We start from the raw sequence: 20699 nt of genomic DNA on the forward strand, positions 1-20699 counted from the left end.
CTGTTTGTTTATTGTACATATACAACCAGAGTATTCATATAAGAGTAGTGGAAGTTAGATTTTAAATGAGTCTATCTATATATCAAGATATAGATGTGTATACACAAAAAATTGAGAACATTGAAAATGAATCAGGCTGAGTACTGTACTGATGTGGACTGGATAATGTGTTTGGAGCAAAAGGGACGTCATTTAGCCCAAACTGGAAAAGTACAGCTGATGGAAAGCCAGCTGGATCAAGATTGGTAAATGTGCATAAACTCATTTTCAAGTACAAGTCACATCTTTGGATTCATACTGAACATTTACACTTTGTATTTTGAATGTGATCTGACTCCAGTTCACTGGTCTTTACTGATTTAGTGAATTCAAGAAGATATAACCAGTTGTTCAATAAGCTATATGGCTCATTTCCAACCTCTACACACTATAAAGCTGCTATAAAAGGTAAAATTCATTCATCTAATCAGCATCAGTACCTTGAATTAATGTCCGCTACCCTTGTAACCTCGCATTGAGCATGATTATCACACCTTGTCCTGCACCAGTCCAGTGCATTACTGTGAACTTTACCACAGTTTAGCCTGCACTAAGGTGTACTGAAGTATCTAGTATTTTCATTCAACCTCTGAATAACATAAAATTATTATAATTACAGTTTTTTTCTAAAACATTTCACAATATGAAAAAATAAATTTAGCAACATATCTGGTCCTATTTCCCTCACGGCAGATGACCGCCCCTCCCTGAGCCTAGTTCTGCTGGAGGTTTCTTCTTGTTAAAAGTGAGTTTTTTCCTCCCCACTGCTGCCAAAGCTTTGTTCATATGGGGTCACATGATTGTGGGGTTTTCTCTGTTGTATTATTGTAAAGTATGCCTTACAATATAAAGCGCCTTGAGGCGACAGCTGTTGTGATTGGCGCTGTATAAATAAAATTGAATTGAATCTTCGGTAGATCCAGCATCCTAAAATGAATGAGGGCATTACCAGCGAGAAATAAATTAGTTAGCATTGTTGTATCACAGCAGGAAGGTTCTGGGTTCAATTCCACAATCATGCTATGCATGTTCCCCCCGTGTTTGCGTGGGTCCTGTCCGCGTACTCCGGCTTCCTCCCACAGTCCAAAGACATGCAGTTAATGGGGTTAGGCTAAATTGCCCATAGGTGACATTGTGAGGTTGTCTATCTCTCTTCGTTAACCCTGTTAGACTGGTGACCCTGTCTCTCGACAGCTGGGATAGGCACTGCCGTAACACCGTTTAATATATCGTGTTCAGTAAACCTATTTGAAATTATTTTAGCTTTGCGGCATGGCGAGTTATCCTGCTGGAAGTAGCCATCGAAAGACCGGGGACACAGTGGCCATAAGAAGACGGAAAGTTCAATAGCACTACTCTCGTAGGTTATTCCATTAAAATTATGCGGTTGTTACTGTAAGTATGCCCGGTCAGCGTTTTTCTGATCTTCTGTTGTGCAGTTAAGTTAAACCCTGCTTCACAATCACTTATCACCTTTCGTTGCCCGTTCTGATACTCAATTTGAACAGCAGTTCGTCTTAACAATGTCTACATGACAAAATGCTGAGTTGCTGCTATATTAGATATGCCATAAACTGTTTATATAACAGTTTAACAGCTGTATCTAGTGGCCGGTGAGTGCGCACTTTGTTGTCTACTGTATACGGACCAATGACATTGATATGGACCGATTCAGCTTTAGTTAGCAGGGGGCAGCAGCGAGCTTTGAAGACTGAAACTTGCAAACAGGCAAATAAAGAACCTGACGTTGATGTTCCTCTTTCCAGCAGTGCATGATGGTCCGTATACCGGTATTAACTGCTGTGAGTCCTGTTGTTTTCCCCTCGTTTCCTTTAGTGCTACTGTGATTATGAAGAAAAGACACACCGTCCGCTTTATTTTACATGACAGGTAGGTGTCCAAATGAAGCCTCTCGGTCCCCTGTCATTCCGGGCTTTCTTTGGTGTTTTTATGTTGCCTGTTGGGGTAGCTTATCCGGCTAACTTGCTACCATTGGCTAGTCTACGTGTAACTGCCGTTGACAACATTAGCTGTAGCGTTAGCTCTAGCATGTAGCTAATAAGGCCGCGAATATTCTGCAGCACATCAGCCCCTGACAACAAAACTGCAATTAGTTTTGTGTGTTTCATGTTGCTGTTAGGCATTGACTTCACTGTCAGCGTGAACGGTTGTAATGCAAACACCTGCCAGCAATGCGTGCACTGTAGCTAGGCTAAGGCTAGCTGCCTAGCTTCTGTTACATCTACTTGTCCCGATGGGAGGCACAGCAACGATGACAGCCGAAAGCATAAACATTTTAATATCAAAGATTAAATGACTACAAGGGACACCTGTTTTTTCTCCGCTCAGAAATAATCACGATGTTTTATTGGGCGAGGAAATTTATAGTATAATTTATTAACGGTGCTAATTACTAAAAAAAAAATGCCATTAAGGCCATGTTTATTTCTTGGCACAATTTCCGGAATATATTAGGGTTTCAGATTTACATTATAAGGAAACGTTTATGCCTGAAAATAATCAGTTCTCGCTGAGTAGATCATAATGTGATTGAAACAAGTAGAATCGAGTTCAATACAGCGGCTCCCCTTGGTATTGTGCTTTCACTTTTGTTGATACCGAGAAAAGGATTAAAAGCCTGATTAATTAATAAGATCCTAATATAGGATGGTGCACACTGTTTTTTTTTTTTTTTTTTTTTTTTTAAAAACAAGTATTCTTTGTCCATACATGCCGTCCAAAACTATTCCTGAATAATTTGGATTTCTAAGAATCGGTAAATAATTTTTCTTTGGACTTTACATGTCAACATAGAAATATAACTGAGCTTTTATGATCTCAGCAAGAATATCTCTGTGCAGTTATGCTCTTGTTTTACTGTAATTTGCTGATGATTTATTGTTTTTGAGTATTTTACAACGGTTTTCTAAGGGCAGATGAAAATAAATGAGGAAGGTGTTATAAGCTGCTCCTGCTTGTTTTTTTTTCTTTTTCTTTTATGGATGGGATTCAGTGTTACTGCTTGACATATCTTATATGTCATATAGTGAAGAACTAGCCAGTTATATACCTGATGTACCTGCATAAATAAATTCAAATAATACTTATTTTAATCTTTGGCTATCACCATATTACTGCCATTCCTTCCTATTCCTTCAAAGCAGTCTGTCTTCAAAAAGATGAATCGGACAATCATTCCTATTTTTAGCTCCATGCAGTTGCAGTGGGTGGTAGAAAATTGACGGGCCAAGGATCCAAGATGGTTGTGAGTGCTTGAATCTGTGACAAGTCTGAAGTTTTATGTGTTAAGATGGTTCTTAATATTTTGACAGCATTTTTTTAAAATGTAAAAGCAATATGAAGGAGCTAAAAACGGTTCTGATAATAATGGGGAGCGCATAGATCTATAATCCTCTCATTTGTGTGATGGGATTAACAGCAGAGGGTCATACACCTCCACAGTTTGAGCAGTCAGATTACAACTGACTGTTAGCACAGCAACATATCATTGGTTTACAGCTGTCATTTAACCAGCAGTTTTCTTTCAGTTGTTAACCACCAGGGCTGTGAAATGGAGCCAATGTAAAACTCTAAAAAATGCAGTTCTTCCATGGCCAAGTCAGCTTTGGTCCAAATTTTACAGGGTGGTACACAAAACTGACCCTATAGGTAGTTTCTCCTTGTATAACAATTGTAAGACGGCCGAAAAGCAGCACAGGTCTGTTGACCCAGGCAGGTGGAGCTGGGTACCTTTTCCAGTTGAATCAGCAGAGCATCAAATATGAAACATGTGGTCAAAGTTTAGATGCATTTTGTGTTTGATCGGGTGTTGCCGCCTTGGTCAGCTTTTTGTCAGCTTGCATTTTTTGCTACAGATGCTGCAGAAAATGTCTGCATTAAGTTTTAAAGAATTTAAGCACATCTGAGAGCACTTTCACCACGTTGCAGATGTATGTAGGCTTACTGACTGGAGGTTGATAGGCCTTAAATTTGTCACTTAACCAAAGGACTTTTCTATATTTGTGTTGTTTGTGTATTTGGAGCATTTTTAATGAAATGATAAATGATACTGTTCGATATGTTATACAGTACATCAGAGAGCTACAAAAAGTCTTTTACTTTTTATTTAATAGCACATATGTATGTATGTGTGTGTTGTATCAGTCAGTTTTTGGATGTAGTTTGCCAACATTAGCTGATAACCTCGCTCTTCACCTACTCATCCAGTTATGGTATCTTATACTTCAGGGTTGTGTGTGTGTGGGGGGGGGGGGCTGCAGTCTATCCCAGCTATCTTAGGGCATAAGCAAGGTACTCCCTGGACAGGTCACCAGCCTCATGCAAGTGTTAACTGAACCTTCAAATGTAGTTAACAAAATGAATGCATGTTATTATCTCAGTTGTTAGATTTAATGCAGCACTGTTGAAAGCTGTACCAGTCACCCCACCCCCCCATAAAACCACTGTGTACATTACCACACAGAAAGAGCTGGAGACTTGCTTGCACCAGTGGATGAACCAGGGCACGTTTCTGTGTCAGTTTGATGTAGAACTTGTATTGAAATTGAGGCCCTTCACAAATTTTGATGTAACTTTAGTCTGCCTTGTACATGGCAAGCTGAACACATAGTCGTTCTCTACTGCAGCTAACAAGTTACACTAAAAGCTACCTTTGATTTGTCTGTTATATACAAGGGTTCGCTATAGCAGGTAGCTCAACACATTTTATTGAATTTTTTTGTACTGGATGTTCTTTCTGATGCAACCATGAAGAGGTTTGTGTCTTGTCCCATGATCAAACTTTGGATCTTTTGCTGGTTAGATGAATGTGTAAGACTTTATGGCAAAACTAAAGGAACACCAACACATTACAAGTACAAGAGCTGCTCAGCCATTGAAACCCATGCTACAGCATTTACTGAGTCAGCAGAAGATTGGCAACTTTTACACATTATGCACTTCAACACTTAGCAATCACAGTATAACTTTGTACAGTCTGCCACTTTGAGGCTGAGTTGCTGCGATTCCTAAATGCTTTCACTTTGCAATAACATCCCCTACAGTACCCCCACAGTTGATCATATCTAGGAGGGAAGACTTGGACTAGGATGCCTTCTCTTGCAGTACCACACTCGAATTTTCTGAGCTTGTTAGAATGATTCATTCTTTCACAAAACTTTGTAAAGACAGACTGCATGGTCATGTGCTTGATTTCAGACTGTGGCAATGGGTCTAAAAACACTCAAATTTAAAGGTTAATTAGATTCAGCCACCAATCGTTTTTTTTAATATAGTGTTGCTATCCCTAATGGTGTACAACAGAAGGGGAAGACGTGATACTAAAAGCTGCCAATTTCAAGAAATCATCATTTTGAAACCACAAACCTGCAGAGATGTGGAATGAGACTTCAGAAAGTCCCCTAGTCATCCACTACAAAAAATGGTTCCCAAAGACTCACTATTACTATTTATTTAAAAAAACAAAAAAACCCCAAAACAATGCCCAGTGACTTTATGAAATTATTGATGCTTTAACATCTTACAAGATCAATCTTCTGAAAACATCTGTGACTCTTTACAGATTGGGCAAAGTTTTAAGAGAGATGGACCACATAACTCGTTTGGAACTTTGCTGATTTGGAGTTGATAGTGCTGATTATGATTTCTCTATCTAATGCTAGCCCTGTTTTCATCTTTTTTTCCAGCTAGCCTGCTGGGAGGCACGTCCCAATGACATGGCCTCCAGTCACAGCTCCTCCCCAGTGCCTCGTCCCAGCAGCGGAGGCCGAGATGGGATCTATCACAAGGAGCGAGATCCTTCCCCACCTCGCTACCGGCATATCCGCTCTTTGCCTGACGTCTGCCCGAAGGAGCCGACTGGTAGGAAGAATGACTGACTTCAGTGCAATGGCATGCATAGGCATCATTTTTAGCAGTAGAACATAACCAGAAAGTATACATATTTTGCAGTTAGACAGTGAAAATAGTCTATAAAAGGTGGTGAAAATCTAGATGTTCATCTATACATCTGCGCTAAGGGTCATCAGTCATTTAAAGTTTACATAGAAACATAAACAGTGATGCTAATATTTTTTTAAGTATACATTTTTTTTTTACATACTGGCTATCTAAAGCCCACTCTTTCTTTCACGTTGTCATATTGAACACAAATGAACTTTAAATAGACAAATTTGTGACACTGCAGGAAAACACAGCGTCTTGCAGTTTTTATCTGTATGTTGTGCATTGATTTACTGCTGTGCTTGTGATGTTGCTGTTTGTTGCATTCACCTGGGCCACAGCTGTGATTTAAGTTCAGGAACATGGAAACAAAACCAAGAAACCATGGCAGGCCAGATGCTTAAATTATGAGTTGTTGTTCTCCGCAGAAAATGAAAGCACTGACTTTATTTCTATGTGGTCCTCCAGGTGAGGGGCAGGGCCTGTGTAATGGCCCATCTGTGGTGGCAGAGCACGACCGATGGACAGTTTATAGCTCGAAGGTCAACCTCCCAGCTGCACTGAATGACCCTCGGCTCGCCAAAAGGGAATCTGACTTTTTCACTAAAACATGGGGGCTGGACTTCACCGAGACGGAGGTGATGCCCTCATTTTGCCTCCCCAACATCACCAAGGAGCACTTTGGGCCCTACCTGCAAGAGATGACTCAGGTAATACCTAGAGCGAATTATTAAGAGCATTTATGATTTGTTGACAAGTCAGTATCACTGCAGCTCAGATCTGTGTGGAGTCAATGTTAAAGATGCTATTAGGATATTTTTGTTCTTGAGAGAGTCTTGATTGGGGAAACCTGCAGTCGGCTGAGACTGAAGAAGTCACTTAGATGAGTGACGAAACGTTTCTCCCAGTGAAAACCCTACAATCAACCTTTTGGGGATCCTGAGAAAGATTCTACCTTTCTCTTGTTTTGGGTTTGTCAAGAATCTGAGGCAGTTTCACTTTGTAGCCTTTTTTGCTCAGGACATGTAAAGTAGAAGTCTTGAAATGCATCTGTTAACTAAGAACTTTAGTTTAAGAAATCTTGTGCATGGATCTTGTGCAAACAATGCAACTGTCTCCCGCTGATGAGCAGCTGCTGTATTTTCCCACCATTTAGAACAAAGGTGGCATTATAGAAGAAGAAAAGATGAAAATGTCTGAATAAAGCTGGACCTTTTTTTAAATCTCAGGAATTCAAACAGCCTGAATACTGGAGGCATTTGCATTTCCTAGAGGAGTTTACTAAATAAAAAAGCAATAGAAGTACTGATGCCAAAGCTGTTGTGATGGAAAGATGTGTCTCAGTCTGTATGTTAAATATGTGATTTTCACTTTAACCAGTCAGGGTTTTCATGTTGATTTTTCTTTCTTTTTTTTTCTTGTACATGCACTCATTTGTTGACAGAGTTACTTATCACAATGGTTGTGTTACTCTGGCATTTGGCTGAGATTTGCTCTTCTTGTTTTGCCTCACAGTTAAGCTACATTAGTTCTAACTGATAGCTTCTACTGGAGGAAACATGACAACTGCAGTTATGTGTATAGATACGAACAGTAACATACATGGTTACTGATAGTAATTTATTGTTTAATAGTTAAAGTAGGGTTTGATTTACAGAAGTTAACTGGTAACCAAGCCAAAGCCAGAGCGCTGTGGGTAGGATGAGTAGCGTGCTTAAACGATTATGGAAGTGACGTGAGTAAAAATGGCGTTTTGAGATAGTCTTACGTTCATCATTAACCCAGCCCCAGTGAGGAATGTCTTTGTGTTTAAGAGACAGCAGCTGTACGTTTGTATTCAAGATTCAAAGTTTTAAAGGGAATCCAGTCTCGATACAGTACAAACACACCTTAATGTGTTGGATAAATGTGTTGGACGGTACAGGGCAATCAGAGCAAGGACTAATAGACTCAAACACAGCTGTTATCCAACTGCAATAACACATCTGAATACTACAAAAAAATGTCCATCACGCCACTCTTGTGTTAATCTATGCACGGTCTGAAGCATGTGTGTGGGAATGTATGTGAATGTTTTACTGTTATATCTTATTAGTATTTTAAGTATTCTATCTATTTTATTTATTGAATTTTATTGTTTTATTTATATTTTGATATTGCTAGGGATGATGCAATGATCGGGGACCATTCTTAATTTCGTTGTTCTCATGACAATGACAAAGTTTCTGATTCTGATTCTAAAACCTTCCTTTACTGGCTGTCATGTTTCAAGTAGAATAGATGTCTTGAAATGCAGCTGATGCTTTAATGTTGTCAACAAACATTCTACAAACAATTAAAATAATGAAAATACAAACAGGCTTTAAAGTTCTTATGTGTTTTTAAATTATTAAATTGTCTTGGCCTGTGCTGCTTCATTTTTATAATGCCTCAAGTGGCAAAAATAGCTCTTACAGAAGGTTTCTGTTCCTCATTTAGTCTTTTATTACTTTTGTTACCAGCTGAGTGTGGTGAGATTGAGCTGTAACATCTCTTGCACTTCTGACAGTGCATTTCTGTTCTTGTAAGAGTCATCTAGTTTTTAGAAATGTTATTGTAGCTTTGTTTTCACTTCCTCCTACGGGTTTCATGCATCTGATTTCTTGTTCAGTGTGTTGCTTTGTTCTTCTCTAATGACCCACAGCTGTAACCTTTGTTAGTTTGTATCATCAAACTTGGCTTCTGTGATTCACTCAAGCCTTTTTTTCCTGGTGCGTAACGATCATGTTAGCTTTACAGAGAGCGGGCTGGGCCAAAAATCCTGAACTTCCTTTTTGGATTTCATGATTTCATTTTTAGAGGGAACGAATCCATGAACGTTGCAAGACGATCTGCCCCAACAAAGATGATGTCGACGCTGTCTCTAGTATCACCACCAACCAAGGTATGAATTATTAACCAGCTGCTGCAGGACTCTCTGACTGCCTAAGATTGGCAGCACGCAATGACTTCAGATGCAAATATGCAGGCTACAGTGTATACATATACACTGTCACATCTGACTGTACCACACATTAAGTGTATGTGAGCGTAGTTTGGTCCTGAACCTTGGCTCTTTAATAGATTTAAGGGTTTTTACAGTTTAACACACGGGTTTTATTATCTTTCTTTTGATTTGCTTCCAAAACAATATTTTATGCCTTTAATGCACATTTCAGAATTTGATCTGATAAACACATTTCTCTGCTTGCTGCACTTTTCACAAGTTTCCTGTCTTTTTTATTTTTATTGTTTAGTTTGTACAGAGCACACTCTAGTGTCAGTCTTAGAAACTAAACTTTGTCAAACTTTGTTAGCTGAGCAACACACAAGGATATTCTGACTCTTAAACATAACTACTGTAACCGATAGTGATTTAGAGCTTTTGTTGCCTATTCCAGACAAATCCAGAACTGAGCTGGAGCAAGTCCCGAAGGTAATTATGCAAACATGCATAATATTCTGTCTGATTCTCTTTGGATTTCTCTTTAACTTTGACAGTGTGGCCAATGCTCTAATGCAGTTCCGTTGTATCATTTTAGCTGTGGACTCAAACACATTGTGACTCTTTTGACACTTGCAACTAAGCATGTCTCATTTATTAGCTTAGACATGATAGTGACACTATTGTGACAACAGGCTGTCTCCAGAGTGACCTTGCTGCTTCACTGTCTCACTGTGCTTTATATTGTCAGATTTTCATGAAGCCCGACTTTGCTCTTGAGGACCCGGCTACCTTCAACATGGTCCTTCCCTGGTCACACTTTAACAATGCTGGGGGGAAGAGCAGCAGAGACGTGGCTTCTTCCAAACTGCTCCAGGAAAAGGTGAATTCTCATCAACACATACAGATCACCCAGGGAGGGCGATCTGTAGATCGAGAGTAAACCTGCACTGATGTGTTTTCAAAGTGTTCCTTTCAAACCATCTTGGTAACACTCCAAGGCAGTTATATAGTGTTCCTTTGAAAACGCATCAGATCACAATGGAGAAAAGCATCATGCTGAGTATCTGTACTGATATGGACTGTGAAATGTAAGGAATAAAGGATGCGATTGTTTAATGGGAATGAAAATGATCAACCTGCAGAGGGCTGAATTCAGGGTGCTCCTGCCCCCCCCTGCTGTTTGTGTTGAATTTTACACATCCACAAACAGTGGTTTTGGCTCTGACACCGGCATGTTTATCTGTCTAAACAGCTAATCACAACCTAAACAAGAAGCAACCACTGACCAGTAAGAGGTAGTTTGGTGTTGGGGCCTTGTAGCATAACAAAAGAACAAAAGGAACTTAAAAATAATAATACTAATAAGTTTTAGTAGCAATTTTGTTAAATACTTGTTTAAATCCCTTTAGCTTCTACATCTGTGAGTATTTTCTGCTTTTCTCAGTTTTACAAGAAAGACACGTGGCACTCCAGGAAATTTTGTAATATATCGTTCAATCTTTATTTTAGGGAAAGCTAGCAGGAGTTGTAGACTCACCGGTCCAGTCACTTTTGATGAGGAGTGAAATTAAAGTTCCTGTAGATACATTCTATAAGTTAATTACCTTGAGGTGTTACCAAGATGATTTCTAAAAGGACACTGGTTGGTGTTGACTGGAGAGGTTAAGAAAAATGATGGATAATTGTAATTTATTTATAATTGTATTTGATGGACTTGATCTAAACACAGAAATTAGACGTCTGTTGTTATATATTTAAGGATGAAATGCATATTGTTATTGTTCAGTTAATTTACCTGAAGATATTTAAAACTTATGACAAGTAGAATATAACCGCAGTGGAGGTTTAGTATCGGTCATGTGTCATGTGATTAACTGCTTACAGTTAACAGGATCCTAATCAAACAGGATAGTTGTTGATTTGCACTTTTGTGCTCATCAGTCATTAGATCAGTTAAACCAGCGACCTTCATATGTAGAAGTTAATCAAATGATGTTCTTTTTCCTCCAGCTCAGCCACTACCTAGATGTGGTGGAGGTGAGCATTGCTCGACAGATCTCGCTGCGTTCCGAAGCGTTTTTCCATGCTATGTCGTCGCAGCACGAGCTGCAGGACCAGCTGCAGGAGACGCAGCATGCCGTGGCCGTCCTTCGGGGCCGTACAGCTGCCATGGACCAGGTCATGTGCCAAGGACCTCTCCAGGCTCTCTGCACCGCCCTGACTCGCAACAACTGCGTGAAGCTGCACAACAAGCTGAAGCTGATGGCCGCAGTGCATCAGACACAGCCCACTGTACAGCTGCTGCTCTCCACCTCTGAGTTTGTTGGAGCACTGGAACTTATCGCCACCACTAAGGAGGTGCTCCAGCAAGAGCTGCAGGGCATCCACAGCTTCAGGTGAGAGTGTGTTTACTGGATCAGTTTTACTAGGATAGTTTTTGTTGTGATGTCTGAAATTGATGTTCTACAAGCAGCCAACAGAGCAGCTGTACAATGCTGTGTTTGCATCTCTCAGACATCTGGGCTCCCAGCTGTGCGAGCTAGAGAAGCTGATTGATAAGATGATGGTGGAGGACTTCAGTATGTACGCTCACAGTGACCTGAACCGCAGCCTGAGAGATGAGCCACAGGTTCTGGAGAAGGTCTGAACAATCACCTTCAACACAAAGGGTCTAATAGATTTCAGGATGGTCATGTTTAGAAGATGACTGACAACAACAACTGTTGGGGAATGTGCGGTTGCCATTTACATTTGCATGCATCTCTGTATACATGATAAATATAAGTATTCCTGCTACATCTACACACACAAAACATCAACGTTTCTGTTCCTGTCATCAGTGTGATGCTTAATATCGAAAGACTAAATTATATTTCTTTGTCATTTCGAATGTGCTTCTGCTTTTAGTTTCAGTTACATCAAACAAAATGTAGAATCTGATTCTGGCAGCAAGTCATTATTATAGTCTGACAGAAACAATTATATACAGCTGTGCAGCTCTGCTCATGCTGAGTATCAGTATTCGTTTTTAGTCTTTGAATGTGATTACGTAATTGAATTCTTCGGTCTCATATTAAATTCATCTCAGCTTTCTGAAACCCTGCTGCCCGGTCATGTCAGTGTTTTAGGACCCTGTATTTTCTGGTGCGTTTGTCTGTGGATTTTAGGAGCGTCTGGAGTCGCTGGTGTTCGGCCTGCTGCGGCAGCAGAAGCTGGATTTTCTGGATATTTACAGTGATGAGATGATCGTAGCGGCCAAGGCAATCGTCTCTCAGGTGTGACTCCTCCTGACACAGTCCAGTCTTTATCTGTTTCTAAGCGCTGCATTAAATAACAGCGATCCAGCTGCGATTTATCATGTAATAGAAACCTTTTTGTGTTTGCAGTGTGTGGCAGATAGTGTTGTGCAGATAGAAGAAATTGATGCTGAAGTCGTTGTTAAGTAAGTTGGAACAATGTGATTAATACCACTGGTTGTATTAAAGCATTTTATGCAATGTTTAATGAGCACATTGACTTTGTAAACAAAGAAAATACCAGTCCAAGTTGAACCTCATGGAGACTCGCTGTACATGTGTGCATTTGTGTTTCTCAAGGCTTGCTGACCAAATGCGTCTGATGACATTCCCTCAGTGGTTTGACCTGCTGAAAAATGTCTTTGAGAGCTTCCTTTTCTTCCTGCAGAGAATCAAGGTTAGTCAAAACAGCTCCTGGTACAGAGCTCCTATTTTTAGTCTGCTAGACTTCAGAAGATGGTTCACACATCACAAACATTATCCAACATTTGATGCAGGTAAAAATATTCTTTCTGTGTGAATTCAACAAACTGAATCTAATTGTGCACCTTATTACCCAACTGCCTGTTTGCTAGGCCACTATGAATGTGATCAGGAATGTGGTTCTAGAGGTTCTGGACTCAAACCAGAAAACCCGTCTCCTGGAGGACTCCTGTTCAGAACCATCCGGCCAAGAGGCTTCTCAGGTCCCGTCACTCCTGCAGGGAGAGGCTGAGCTGGCCTACCTCACCCATGAAGGCCTGTTCATCAGTGATGCTTTGAATGATGCCCAGCAGAAACGGCAGGAGCAGAAACAACAGCGAGTAGTGCCGGCAGCCCAGGATCAGAGCTCTGCAGCAGGATTCAGGAGCCAGCAGGGCCGGGTGGAGACTGCCAGTAGTGACTCTGGGGCCACAGAAATGTCTGCCAGCAGAGAGCAGAGCTTCATGTATGTCACTCTTAAGTTTTTCTTCTTCTTCTTTTTTTCTTTTTCTGTTTGAACAAAAATATCATGGTAATTGCAGTCCCGTTGCACCATAGCCTCTAACTGACATCTGGTTAAAAGGCTGTTGCATTTTCCTTTTTTTGCAATTCAGGTCTTCTTATTTACTGAAAACAGCATCAAACCGTAAAGTGACAGTTTTGTTCAAAAGTCTTGAGCCTTCCAACAAGACAGATTTTCTTGTAATTAAAGTTGTCTTGAGCAGCAGTTCTCCAGGCTTTCTGAAGGAGCTTTTCTTTAGACATTGGGTGCTTTTTCTCTCTTTTTCAGTTCGGCTCCTGTATCAGAGCACTTTGTGAAAAACACTTTTTGTTTGTGATGCTACTTAACATTGACCCGTGAATTATTCAAGCATAAAAAAAGGGATGAACCAGTGTTATGACTGCATTTTAGATACTTTGTTACTGGTCGCCTATCACAAAAACACAGGATGCTCTTATTTCTTTAGTTGATTCTACGAAAATGGCAAACACGCATAACTTACACAAGAACTGGACTTGAAAACCAGTGGCAGCAGATCTTACAGAGTGGTGTGGACTGTAGTGGCTTATAATCTCCTGTAGTTCCCTATTAAATGTAGAGACTGGCTCTCTTAAAACAAAAATGGAAGTGTTGTTGCCCAAGATAAAGTACAAAAATGATTTAACCAAAAGTGAAAATGACTGAGAGGGATTAAAGCTGTGAAACCTTTGACTCGGTTCTTCAGCCTGTTAACAGTGAGTGTGTTTGTGTTCAGGCCTGGTGAGAACATGATGCCCACCGACTTTGAGCTGAACCTTGTGATAAACAACCTCCAGGAGCTCATGTACACGGCTTCCGACATCAGCCATGACCGCTGCGTCAAAGTGCTCACAGCCCGAGCCAAGGTATGGTGTACATGTGTCTGTATTTGAGGTTTTCTATGGAAAAGGATAAACCTGAAAATGTAATTGAAGTGTTTGTGTTTACGTTTAACAGGATGGATCTCTGGAGCGTCTGACCTCAGCGGAGTTCGTTTGTCTTTCACAGGCAGTGGAGGGATTTGTCAGGGACACAGAGGAGCTCTGTGGCAGGCGAAGCGTTTCCCTGAGGGGCGCGTTGCAGAGCCAGGCCAACCGCTTCGTCCACCGCTTCCACGAAGAACGCAAGACCAAACTCAGGTAACCTGCAGTACCATTGTTTTCAGGATGTGAAGGTTTGCTTTTAAATATGATAACTGTTTGTGTGAGTGAGTGAAGGTTTAGTTTCATGGTTGAATTTGAGTGTGTATCTGGTCTTACTCCTGTAATGTAGCAGTGTAGGTGCTGAAGTTTGCTTTTGTGCCCCTGCAGCCTGCTGCTGGATAATGAGCGCTGGAAGCAGGCTGAGGTTCCTGCTGAGTTTCAGGATCTGGTGAACTCCATTGCTAATGGTAGAATATCACTACCAGAGCGCAAAATCCCAGGTATCAGACTCCACTGTCCGAAAATCCTCATTAAGCTGATTTTATTTGTAATTTCTGTAGTTTTAGTTCTACAGTTCTGAAATGTTTTGACTACTTACAGAGTAACCTACGCACACATTGCATATATATGCTGACTTTGATGTAAAATAAGAAAATGGATAAAGAAGTAAAGATTCACAGTTCAGTCCAGTCAAGGAGTTTATAAGACCCCCAAACCTTAGAGAGAAAATCCCAACAATTGGACAGTCCCCTATAAGCAGCACTTGGCAACAGTGGGGACAAAAGAACTCCCTGAGAGGCAGTTATCTATGAGACCTGTTGGGTGAGGGTTGGGCAGTTAATTTCCCTAACGGACCACATGAAGCAGAATTTATGTTAAAGTGCAGTCGTGTGTCTGCTTGGTGCTGCTTGTGCTGTTCTTGGTCTGTCAGCAGGCGCAGAGAAGAGCGGACTTGTAACATACAAAGAGTTGTAGTGAAACCGAGTGTTAAAAACAGTGAAACCTGTTCACTGCAGCAGCAGTCTCCCCCTCCTCCAGTTTGGACAGAAACATGCATGCAGACAGACTTAAATTACACTTAAGAAGCTGGGAGTAGAGCAGAACTGCTCTGTGTTGTTGTCAGAGGCTCCAGGTGCTTGGAGGTTTCTAGTGATGCACTGAGGCTTGGTTCCACAGCTTGCATACAGAGCAACAGAGAAACATCACAGCACAAGAAGAACAGCTTTATTATTTGTAACATTCGTTTTCCCATTCCAGGTCCCAATGACAGGAAACCCACAGAGTTTCTGCTTGTCAACGGGCAGAAATATGCAGTTGTTGGGTAGGTGAAATCACATATTTCATGATTTTAAATATTATTCTGTCCTCACACTGTCATTAAAGTTGGAAGTTAGACAGCGCAAATGCTTTTTAAATGTGAACATTTAGTTTTAAAAGATTTTCTGAGTAGCCTTTGTGTTCCTTCAGGACGGTTCTGCTGCTGATCCGGATCTTTTTAGAATACTGCCAGTGTGTCAATGACATCCCATCCATCTCTACAGACATGCTGACGCGTCTGGCAGACCTCCTCAAGGTCAGAAACTCAACAGCACACAAATCACACGATCCTACGTTAGTTCAGCCTCTTGTAGTTAGTAAACAGGAAAAGACTTTGTTTCCTAGAGACAATTTGATCACAACACTGAAGTGTTTACATTTGACACAGCCGTGACATGCTGGTATGCTAGCCCTAGGTTTAGAGTGGTGGTGTTTACTGAATTTTCTTGGATTGTCTTTCTGCAGCACTTCAACTCTCGGAGCTGCCAGCTGGTTCTGGGAGCCGGAGCTTTGCAGATCGTCGGCCTCAAGACCATCACCACCAAAAACCTTGGTATATAACACCTGCTACACACACTGCTTACAAGTAGACCTGTTTTTTCAGTATGTGAAGCAACTTTTAATGGTTGAGAATGCTGATTTTTACTGTTAACTGTGTGTGTTGTAGCATTAGCTTCCCGCTGTCTGCAGCTGGTGGTTCACTACATTCCCATCATCAGAGCTCATTTTGAGACCAAACTGCAGCCCAAACAATTCAGTGTTCTCAGACACTTTGATCACATCACCAAGGTAACACTCAGCATGACCACTTTAAGTGTGGCCTCATCCTGGCTAAATAAAAGTTTGAGAGAAGAGTTAAAAATAAAATGTCATGACAATCTCCAAAGATTTCAGCTCGATGTGAGTCGTGTTGCTGAGGCTGTTTGTTGTGTTGCAGGACTACAACGATCACATAGCAGAGATCTCTGCTAAGCTGGTGGCCATCATGGACAGTCTGTTTGAGAAGGTTCTATCAAAGGTTAGATGAGGGCAGGGAACACGAGAACACTTTATGAATGGTTTTAAATTTTATGCAAGCATAAAAATAATTCTATTTACAGAGGACTTTCAGTTGTAATGAGATTCAGGCAGTGTGTGTAGGCCTAATATTTCCACAGTTAGTTGTGTTAATCCTTTTTTTTTTACTTTAATAATAGTATTGAATTAATGTAGACTTAATAGAATCATTGCTATTAGATAATAGAACAAACAAATAACCAATAATCGAACCTACTAAATTATACTTGCACTGTATACCTGATGGTCAGGTATCCATTTCTGTCCTTTATTAGTACAGAATTTATGACTTTTTGACATGTGTAATGCACTTTCTCAGAATCTTTCTGTGTATTTTAAATTGTTGTATTCCAAATGCACACAGAATCACATGACCTCAGGCGTATCCTTTTATGTCCTCAGTATGAAGTGAAGGCTCCGATGCCCTCAGCCTGCTTCAGAAACATCTGTAAGCAGATGGCAAAGATGCACGAAGCCATTTATGAACTTTTACCTGAAGAACAGACACAGGTGAGATCTTTTTGTTTTCTCTACTCTTTTTGTGTCTGTGACAGCTTGTTGATCAGAGACTTGAGAGTTGTGTATCCATATACAGATGCTGTTTCTGAGGATCAATGCCAGTTTCAAAATGCATCTGAAGAGGCAGCTGGCTCGGCTTGGAGTTATTAATGATGGAGGACCGCAGCATGGGTAAGTGCCCTGAAAACCAGCTAATGATTGGAGTATGTTGATATGACAGAGCAGCACTTCCTGCTTCGCTCTGAAGAGAAGTAGCACCTCTTTTCCTGTTGGTGTTCCCCGTTGTTTCACATTTTATTGAAAGAGAATTTTGAACATTACATGAATACTTGACATGTCTTTATATCTGCTATATTAAAGTGCTAGAATTGTACTTAACAAACCTGACACAAATTTAGAGTTCCACTTCTGTGAGTTAGTTTTGGAATTAACGTAGGTGATAGGTGTGTGTCAGTGACAGCTGCCACGGTGCCAGAATCATTGCTGCCAATTTTGAAAGAATATCCTCATATGTGGCTCTCATTTTTCTTAAAAACAAAAATAAGGTAAAAAAAAAAAATCTGGTAATTCTTTGTTTTTACGTTCATCGGGCCCCAATGTGACCAAATATCAAAGAGAAATTAAAAATGCTGCTGTGGAAGAGTTCAGGTCTTAGGAGGTTATAAACTGCTTCTTGTCAGAGCATAGCTCTTCCCCATCTTTCATGTCTTTGACACTTTGACTCGTGTTTGCAGGCTGGTGGTGGTAGACGTGGCGTTCTACACCGAGAACATCCAGGGGCTGAAGAGCCTCGAGAGGCTCGACCTGAACATGGTTGAGGTCTGGGAGCAGAAGAGGTGATGGAGGATGGAATCTGCATCTCCAGAACTGACCTTACCTCAGCAGTTATGGGAGCCTGACCCCCGGGGGCTGGCTGAGGCTGGAAGAGGCCCAAAGGGACCAAAAATGCGAGTATGGGAGAAGAGCAGCAGCATACCGGTGCTTCAGAGACTGTTCAGAAACGCACAGCGCCTGGTGAAAAACTGTTGCCACCTCATCGCAGTGTGTGCAATTCAATAGAAAATGAAAAAATAAATTATTACTGTTTTAGTGGGAGGGCAGGATGTGGATTATTCTTATGAAATTTGGGGGTAATTTATTTTTCTTTCTCCGGAAACATTCTATACTGTGTTAGGCTTTTTCCTCCAGCAGTCTGCAATGCTGGAGCTGACAGGATTTTTATCAACACCGCATGCTCGGCAGGTTACCCTTTTGCATACTCGGAGAGCTTGGGAGGGGTCATTCTTATTGCTTAAAAAAATCAACAGGGTTCCTGTTCCATGTTAACACTATTCCAATCCTCTCTGATCAGCTGCTTTTGGGTTTATTTGCTTACTTTTTTTTACTCCAAAATAATAATAACAGTAGCTGAGAGAAAGGTTTAATTTCAGTATGTGGGCATAGTGACAAGATTCACTTCAAAAGGTTTAACTTCCACCTTAAAACAGTTTGGTCATGCAGTTGCTTCAGCCCAGTCAGATCCTGGTCGTTGTGATGATTGACAGTGGCGCAGAACTCGCTAAACTGATGCAGAGAGTTTGCAGGATGTGAAGCATGAATATCAGCTGTTAACTTTTGCACCTTCCAGTCTGTGTGAGCTGTTAGTTTTCTGCGAAGATGGAAGAGAAAATCTGATTAAACCTATCATCCAGAATACCTTCTTCTGATGCTGCAATATTGTGTCACAACTCCCCACAGGGGTAAAAGTAACAAGTGCTTACAGCTCTCCCTCCTCCTGCTAGCAGAGTTTTCTTCATGACATCAGATTTGATCAGATTTTCTCTTCCTGACTGTTCAGCTACCGAGAGCTCCCGTCACACGAAGCAAACGACCTGTCCAGATGCAGTCACAGATCAGTCTCTGCAGCAGTAAGAACACTACAGGCTGACAGGCTGCTGTTTGGAACCATTCGACTCCCAAATGCAAATATTCATCTACTCTCCTAGTCTATGTGTTGGCTTTTGTAAGCAGCTTGTTTCCAAGATAAATCTCCTGGTATGAAACTAATGAGCTGGCATTGCAATAATTTGCCCTTCTGAAATGATTGATTAATCTAACATGTGCAGCCATAGTCATTCTTAACTCCCACACTAATCAGAAGGCATAAATGGTGTACATATGGTGACAAGCACAGTTGGATTAATGTGATGTGACTGCAGCGGTCAGCGTCAGGCGCGCCAGAGAACAGAAGCATTAACGATCATCACTGTCTGCTTCAGAAGTGCCTACTTTGAATCGACTATCAGAGACGACACATCTGAGCTCTCCACTACAGTGTGCCTACCATACCACTGTGTGTGTGTGTGAGTGTGTGAGAGACTTTTTGGGGTTTTGATGAGCATGTGTGTATGAGTCCAAATGAATCTGTTTCCTTCAAACCTGCTGTGAATAAAACAGGATGATGGAGCGACCTATTGTCAGTCTGTTCATCTGTTGCACATTGTCATCTTCAGAGCTAGCATACTTCCTGTCTGAGCCTCACAAAACATGTTAAGGCAAATGTAAGAGTGTTATTATTTCCAGTTAGCCAATGTTACTACATCGGTCTATTCTGCACAGTTCTAGCTGTATTCATTTTCTTAAAACTCACATCAAACACTTCCTGTAAGATCTTTGGCTTGAAACCACTTAAGTTTTTTAAAAATTTGATTTTCGACCCTTTCTATCACTTTCCAAATTGATATGAAAGATTTTACATGAAGTATTTGATTCAAGCGGAGTTACTGAAGTAAGGATAGAGAACACTTAAAAGAGATCGTTTGACATTGCTGGATGTACTAGATCTTTCTCACATCGGCTTTTTGGATCATGTATCGCTTGCTTTCACTGAAGTAAGCTTTAAGTTACTCTAGACAGTGAGAATGACGATGGCTAAAAATATGAAAGGTTTGTCATATCTATGGTTGATGGAACAGCCAAAAACTTTACAAGGTTTACTTGAAATATTACTATTACTTGATAACTAAAAAAAAAAAACAGCATCAAGAACTCCTACCAATGAGCTAGAACAGGCCAGCCTAAACAACAGTACAAAACTCTAGTCCTGGCAGCACAAAGACCAGAGGCAACAAGACTGAGACTCTCCAACTGTGACTCGTACACTGAAAGGCACAATCAAGTGACTAAGATGATGTACAGGAGCATCTATCAGAATCAGAATCAGAATACTTTATTGATCCCTGGGGGAAATTATTTTTTGTTACAGTGCTCCATTTTAAACCAACATTAAGACAAGACAGACAATACGCTAACTAAGAATAGTACAATATATACATATATATACATACATACATACATACATAAGTCACTTATAAATAAATATTTGGAAAAGAAACATGTGTAGTCCATCTATGGACTGGAAGTCCCAAGCCCTGATGGGAGACGACACCAAAGGTGCTTGAGAACAGCAGGGTTATGGTCCTGTGACAATTTGAGTTCCAAGCAGCTTTTCGCCAGCCAACTAGAGATGGTGGTGGCTGACAGGGAGGAGAAGATTGCTGAGATTGCCACATGTATCACAAATGCAGACAGTAACATCAGGAAGAAAGAAAATGGAAAAAAGATGAGTGCCAGGAGCTGAAGAGGCAGCTGGAGCAGATGAA

General features: G+C 40.8%; 1 protein-coding gene across 2 annotated transcripts; it reads left to right on the forward strand.

Moving 5' to 3' along the window:
- Window positions 1-1132: 1132 nt before the first annotated feature.
- Window positions 1133-19507, forward strand: vps54 (VPS54 subunit of GARP complex). 2 transcript variants are annotated; one of them, XM_082537899.1, is made up of 23 exons: window positions 1133-1399; window positions 5745-5919; window positions 6469-6710; window positions 8839-8923; window positions 9420-9454; window positions 9714-9845; window positions 10976-11361; window positions 11480-11606; window positions 12133-12240; window positions 12352-12407; window positions 12562-12658; window positions 12837-13189; window positions 13980-14109; window positions 14201-14382; window positions 14554-14666; window positions 15424-15487; window positions 15634-15739; window positions 15949-16036; window positions 16151-16272; window positions 16421-16501; window positions 16942-17049; window positions 17135-17229; window positions 17793-19507. In XM_082537899.1, exons 2-23 carry the CDS (start codon window positions 5775-5777, stop codon window positions 17896-17898), a joined length of 2961 nt encoding a protein of 986 aa, XP_082394025.1. In that variant the 5' UTR covers window positions 1133-1399; window positions 5745-5774; the 3' UTR covers window positions 17899-19507. The 2 variants fall into 2 exon arrangements, with proteins under 2 accessions (XP_082394025.1, XP_082394024.1); XM_082537898.1 differs by lacking the exon at window positions 1133-1399 and adding an exon at window positions 1698-1929.
- Window positions 19508-20699: the final 1192 nt, after the last annotated feature.

This window comes from Aulonocara stuartgranti (assembly GCF_965226115.1).
Source record: "Aulonocara stuartgranti genome assembly, chromosome: 6".
In the NCBI taxonomy this organism is placed as follows: domain Eukaryota; kingdom Metazoa; phylum Chordata; class Actinopteri; order Cichliformes; family Cichlidae; genus Aulonocara; species Aulonocara stuartgranti.

What these genes read in the sequence shown, in the direction of transcription:
- vps54 (XM_082537899.1), top strand. Translation starts at nt 5,775, where the DNA reads ATGGCCTCCAGTCACAGCTCCTCCCCAGTGCCTCGTCCCAGCAGCGGA. An exon ending in ACCTGCAAGAGATGACTCAG is followed by an intron (nt 6,711 to 8,838) that starts GTAATACCTAGA and finishes TTTCATTTTTAG; the next exon opens with AGGGAACGAATCCATGAACG. An exon ending in CATCACCACCAAAAACCTTG is followed by an intron (nt 16,037 to 16,150) that starts GTATATAACACC and finishes TGTGTGTTGTAG; the next exon opens with CATTAGCTTCCCGCTGTCTG.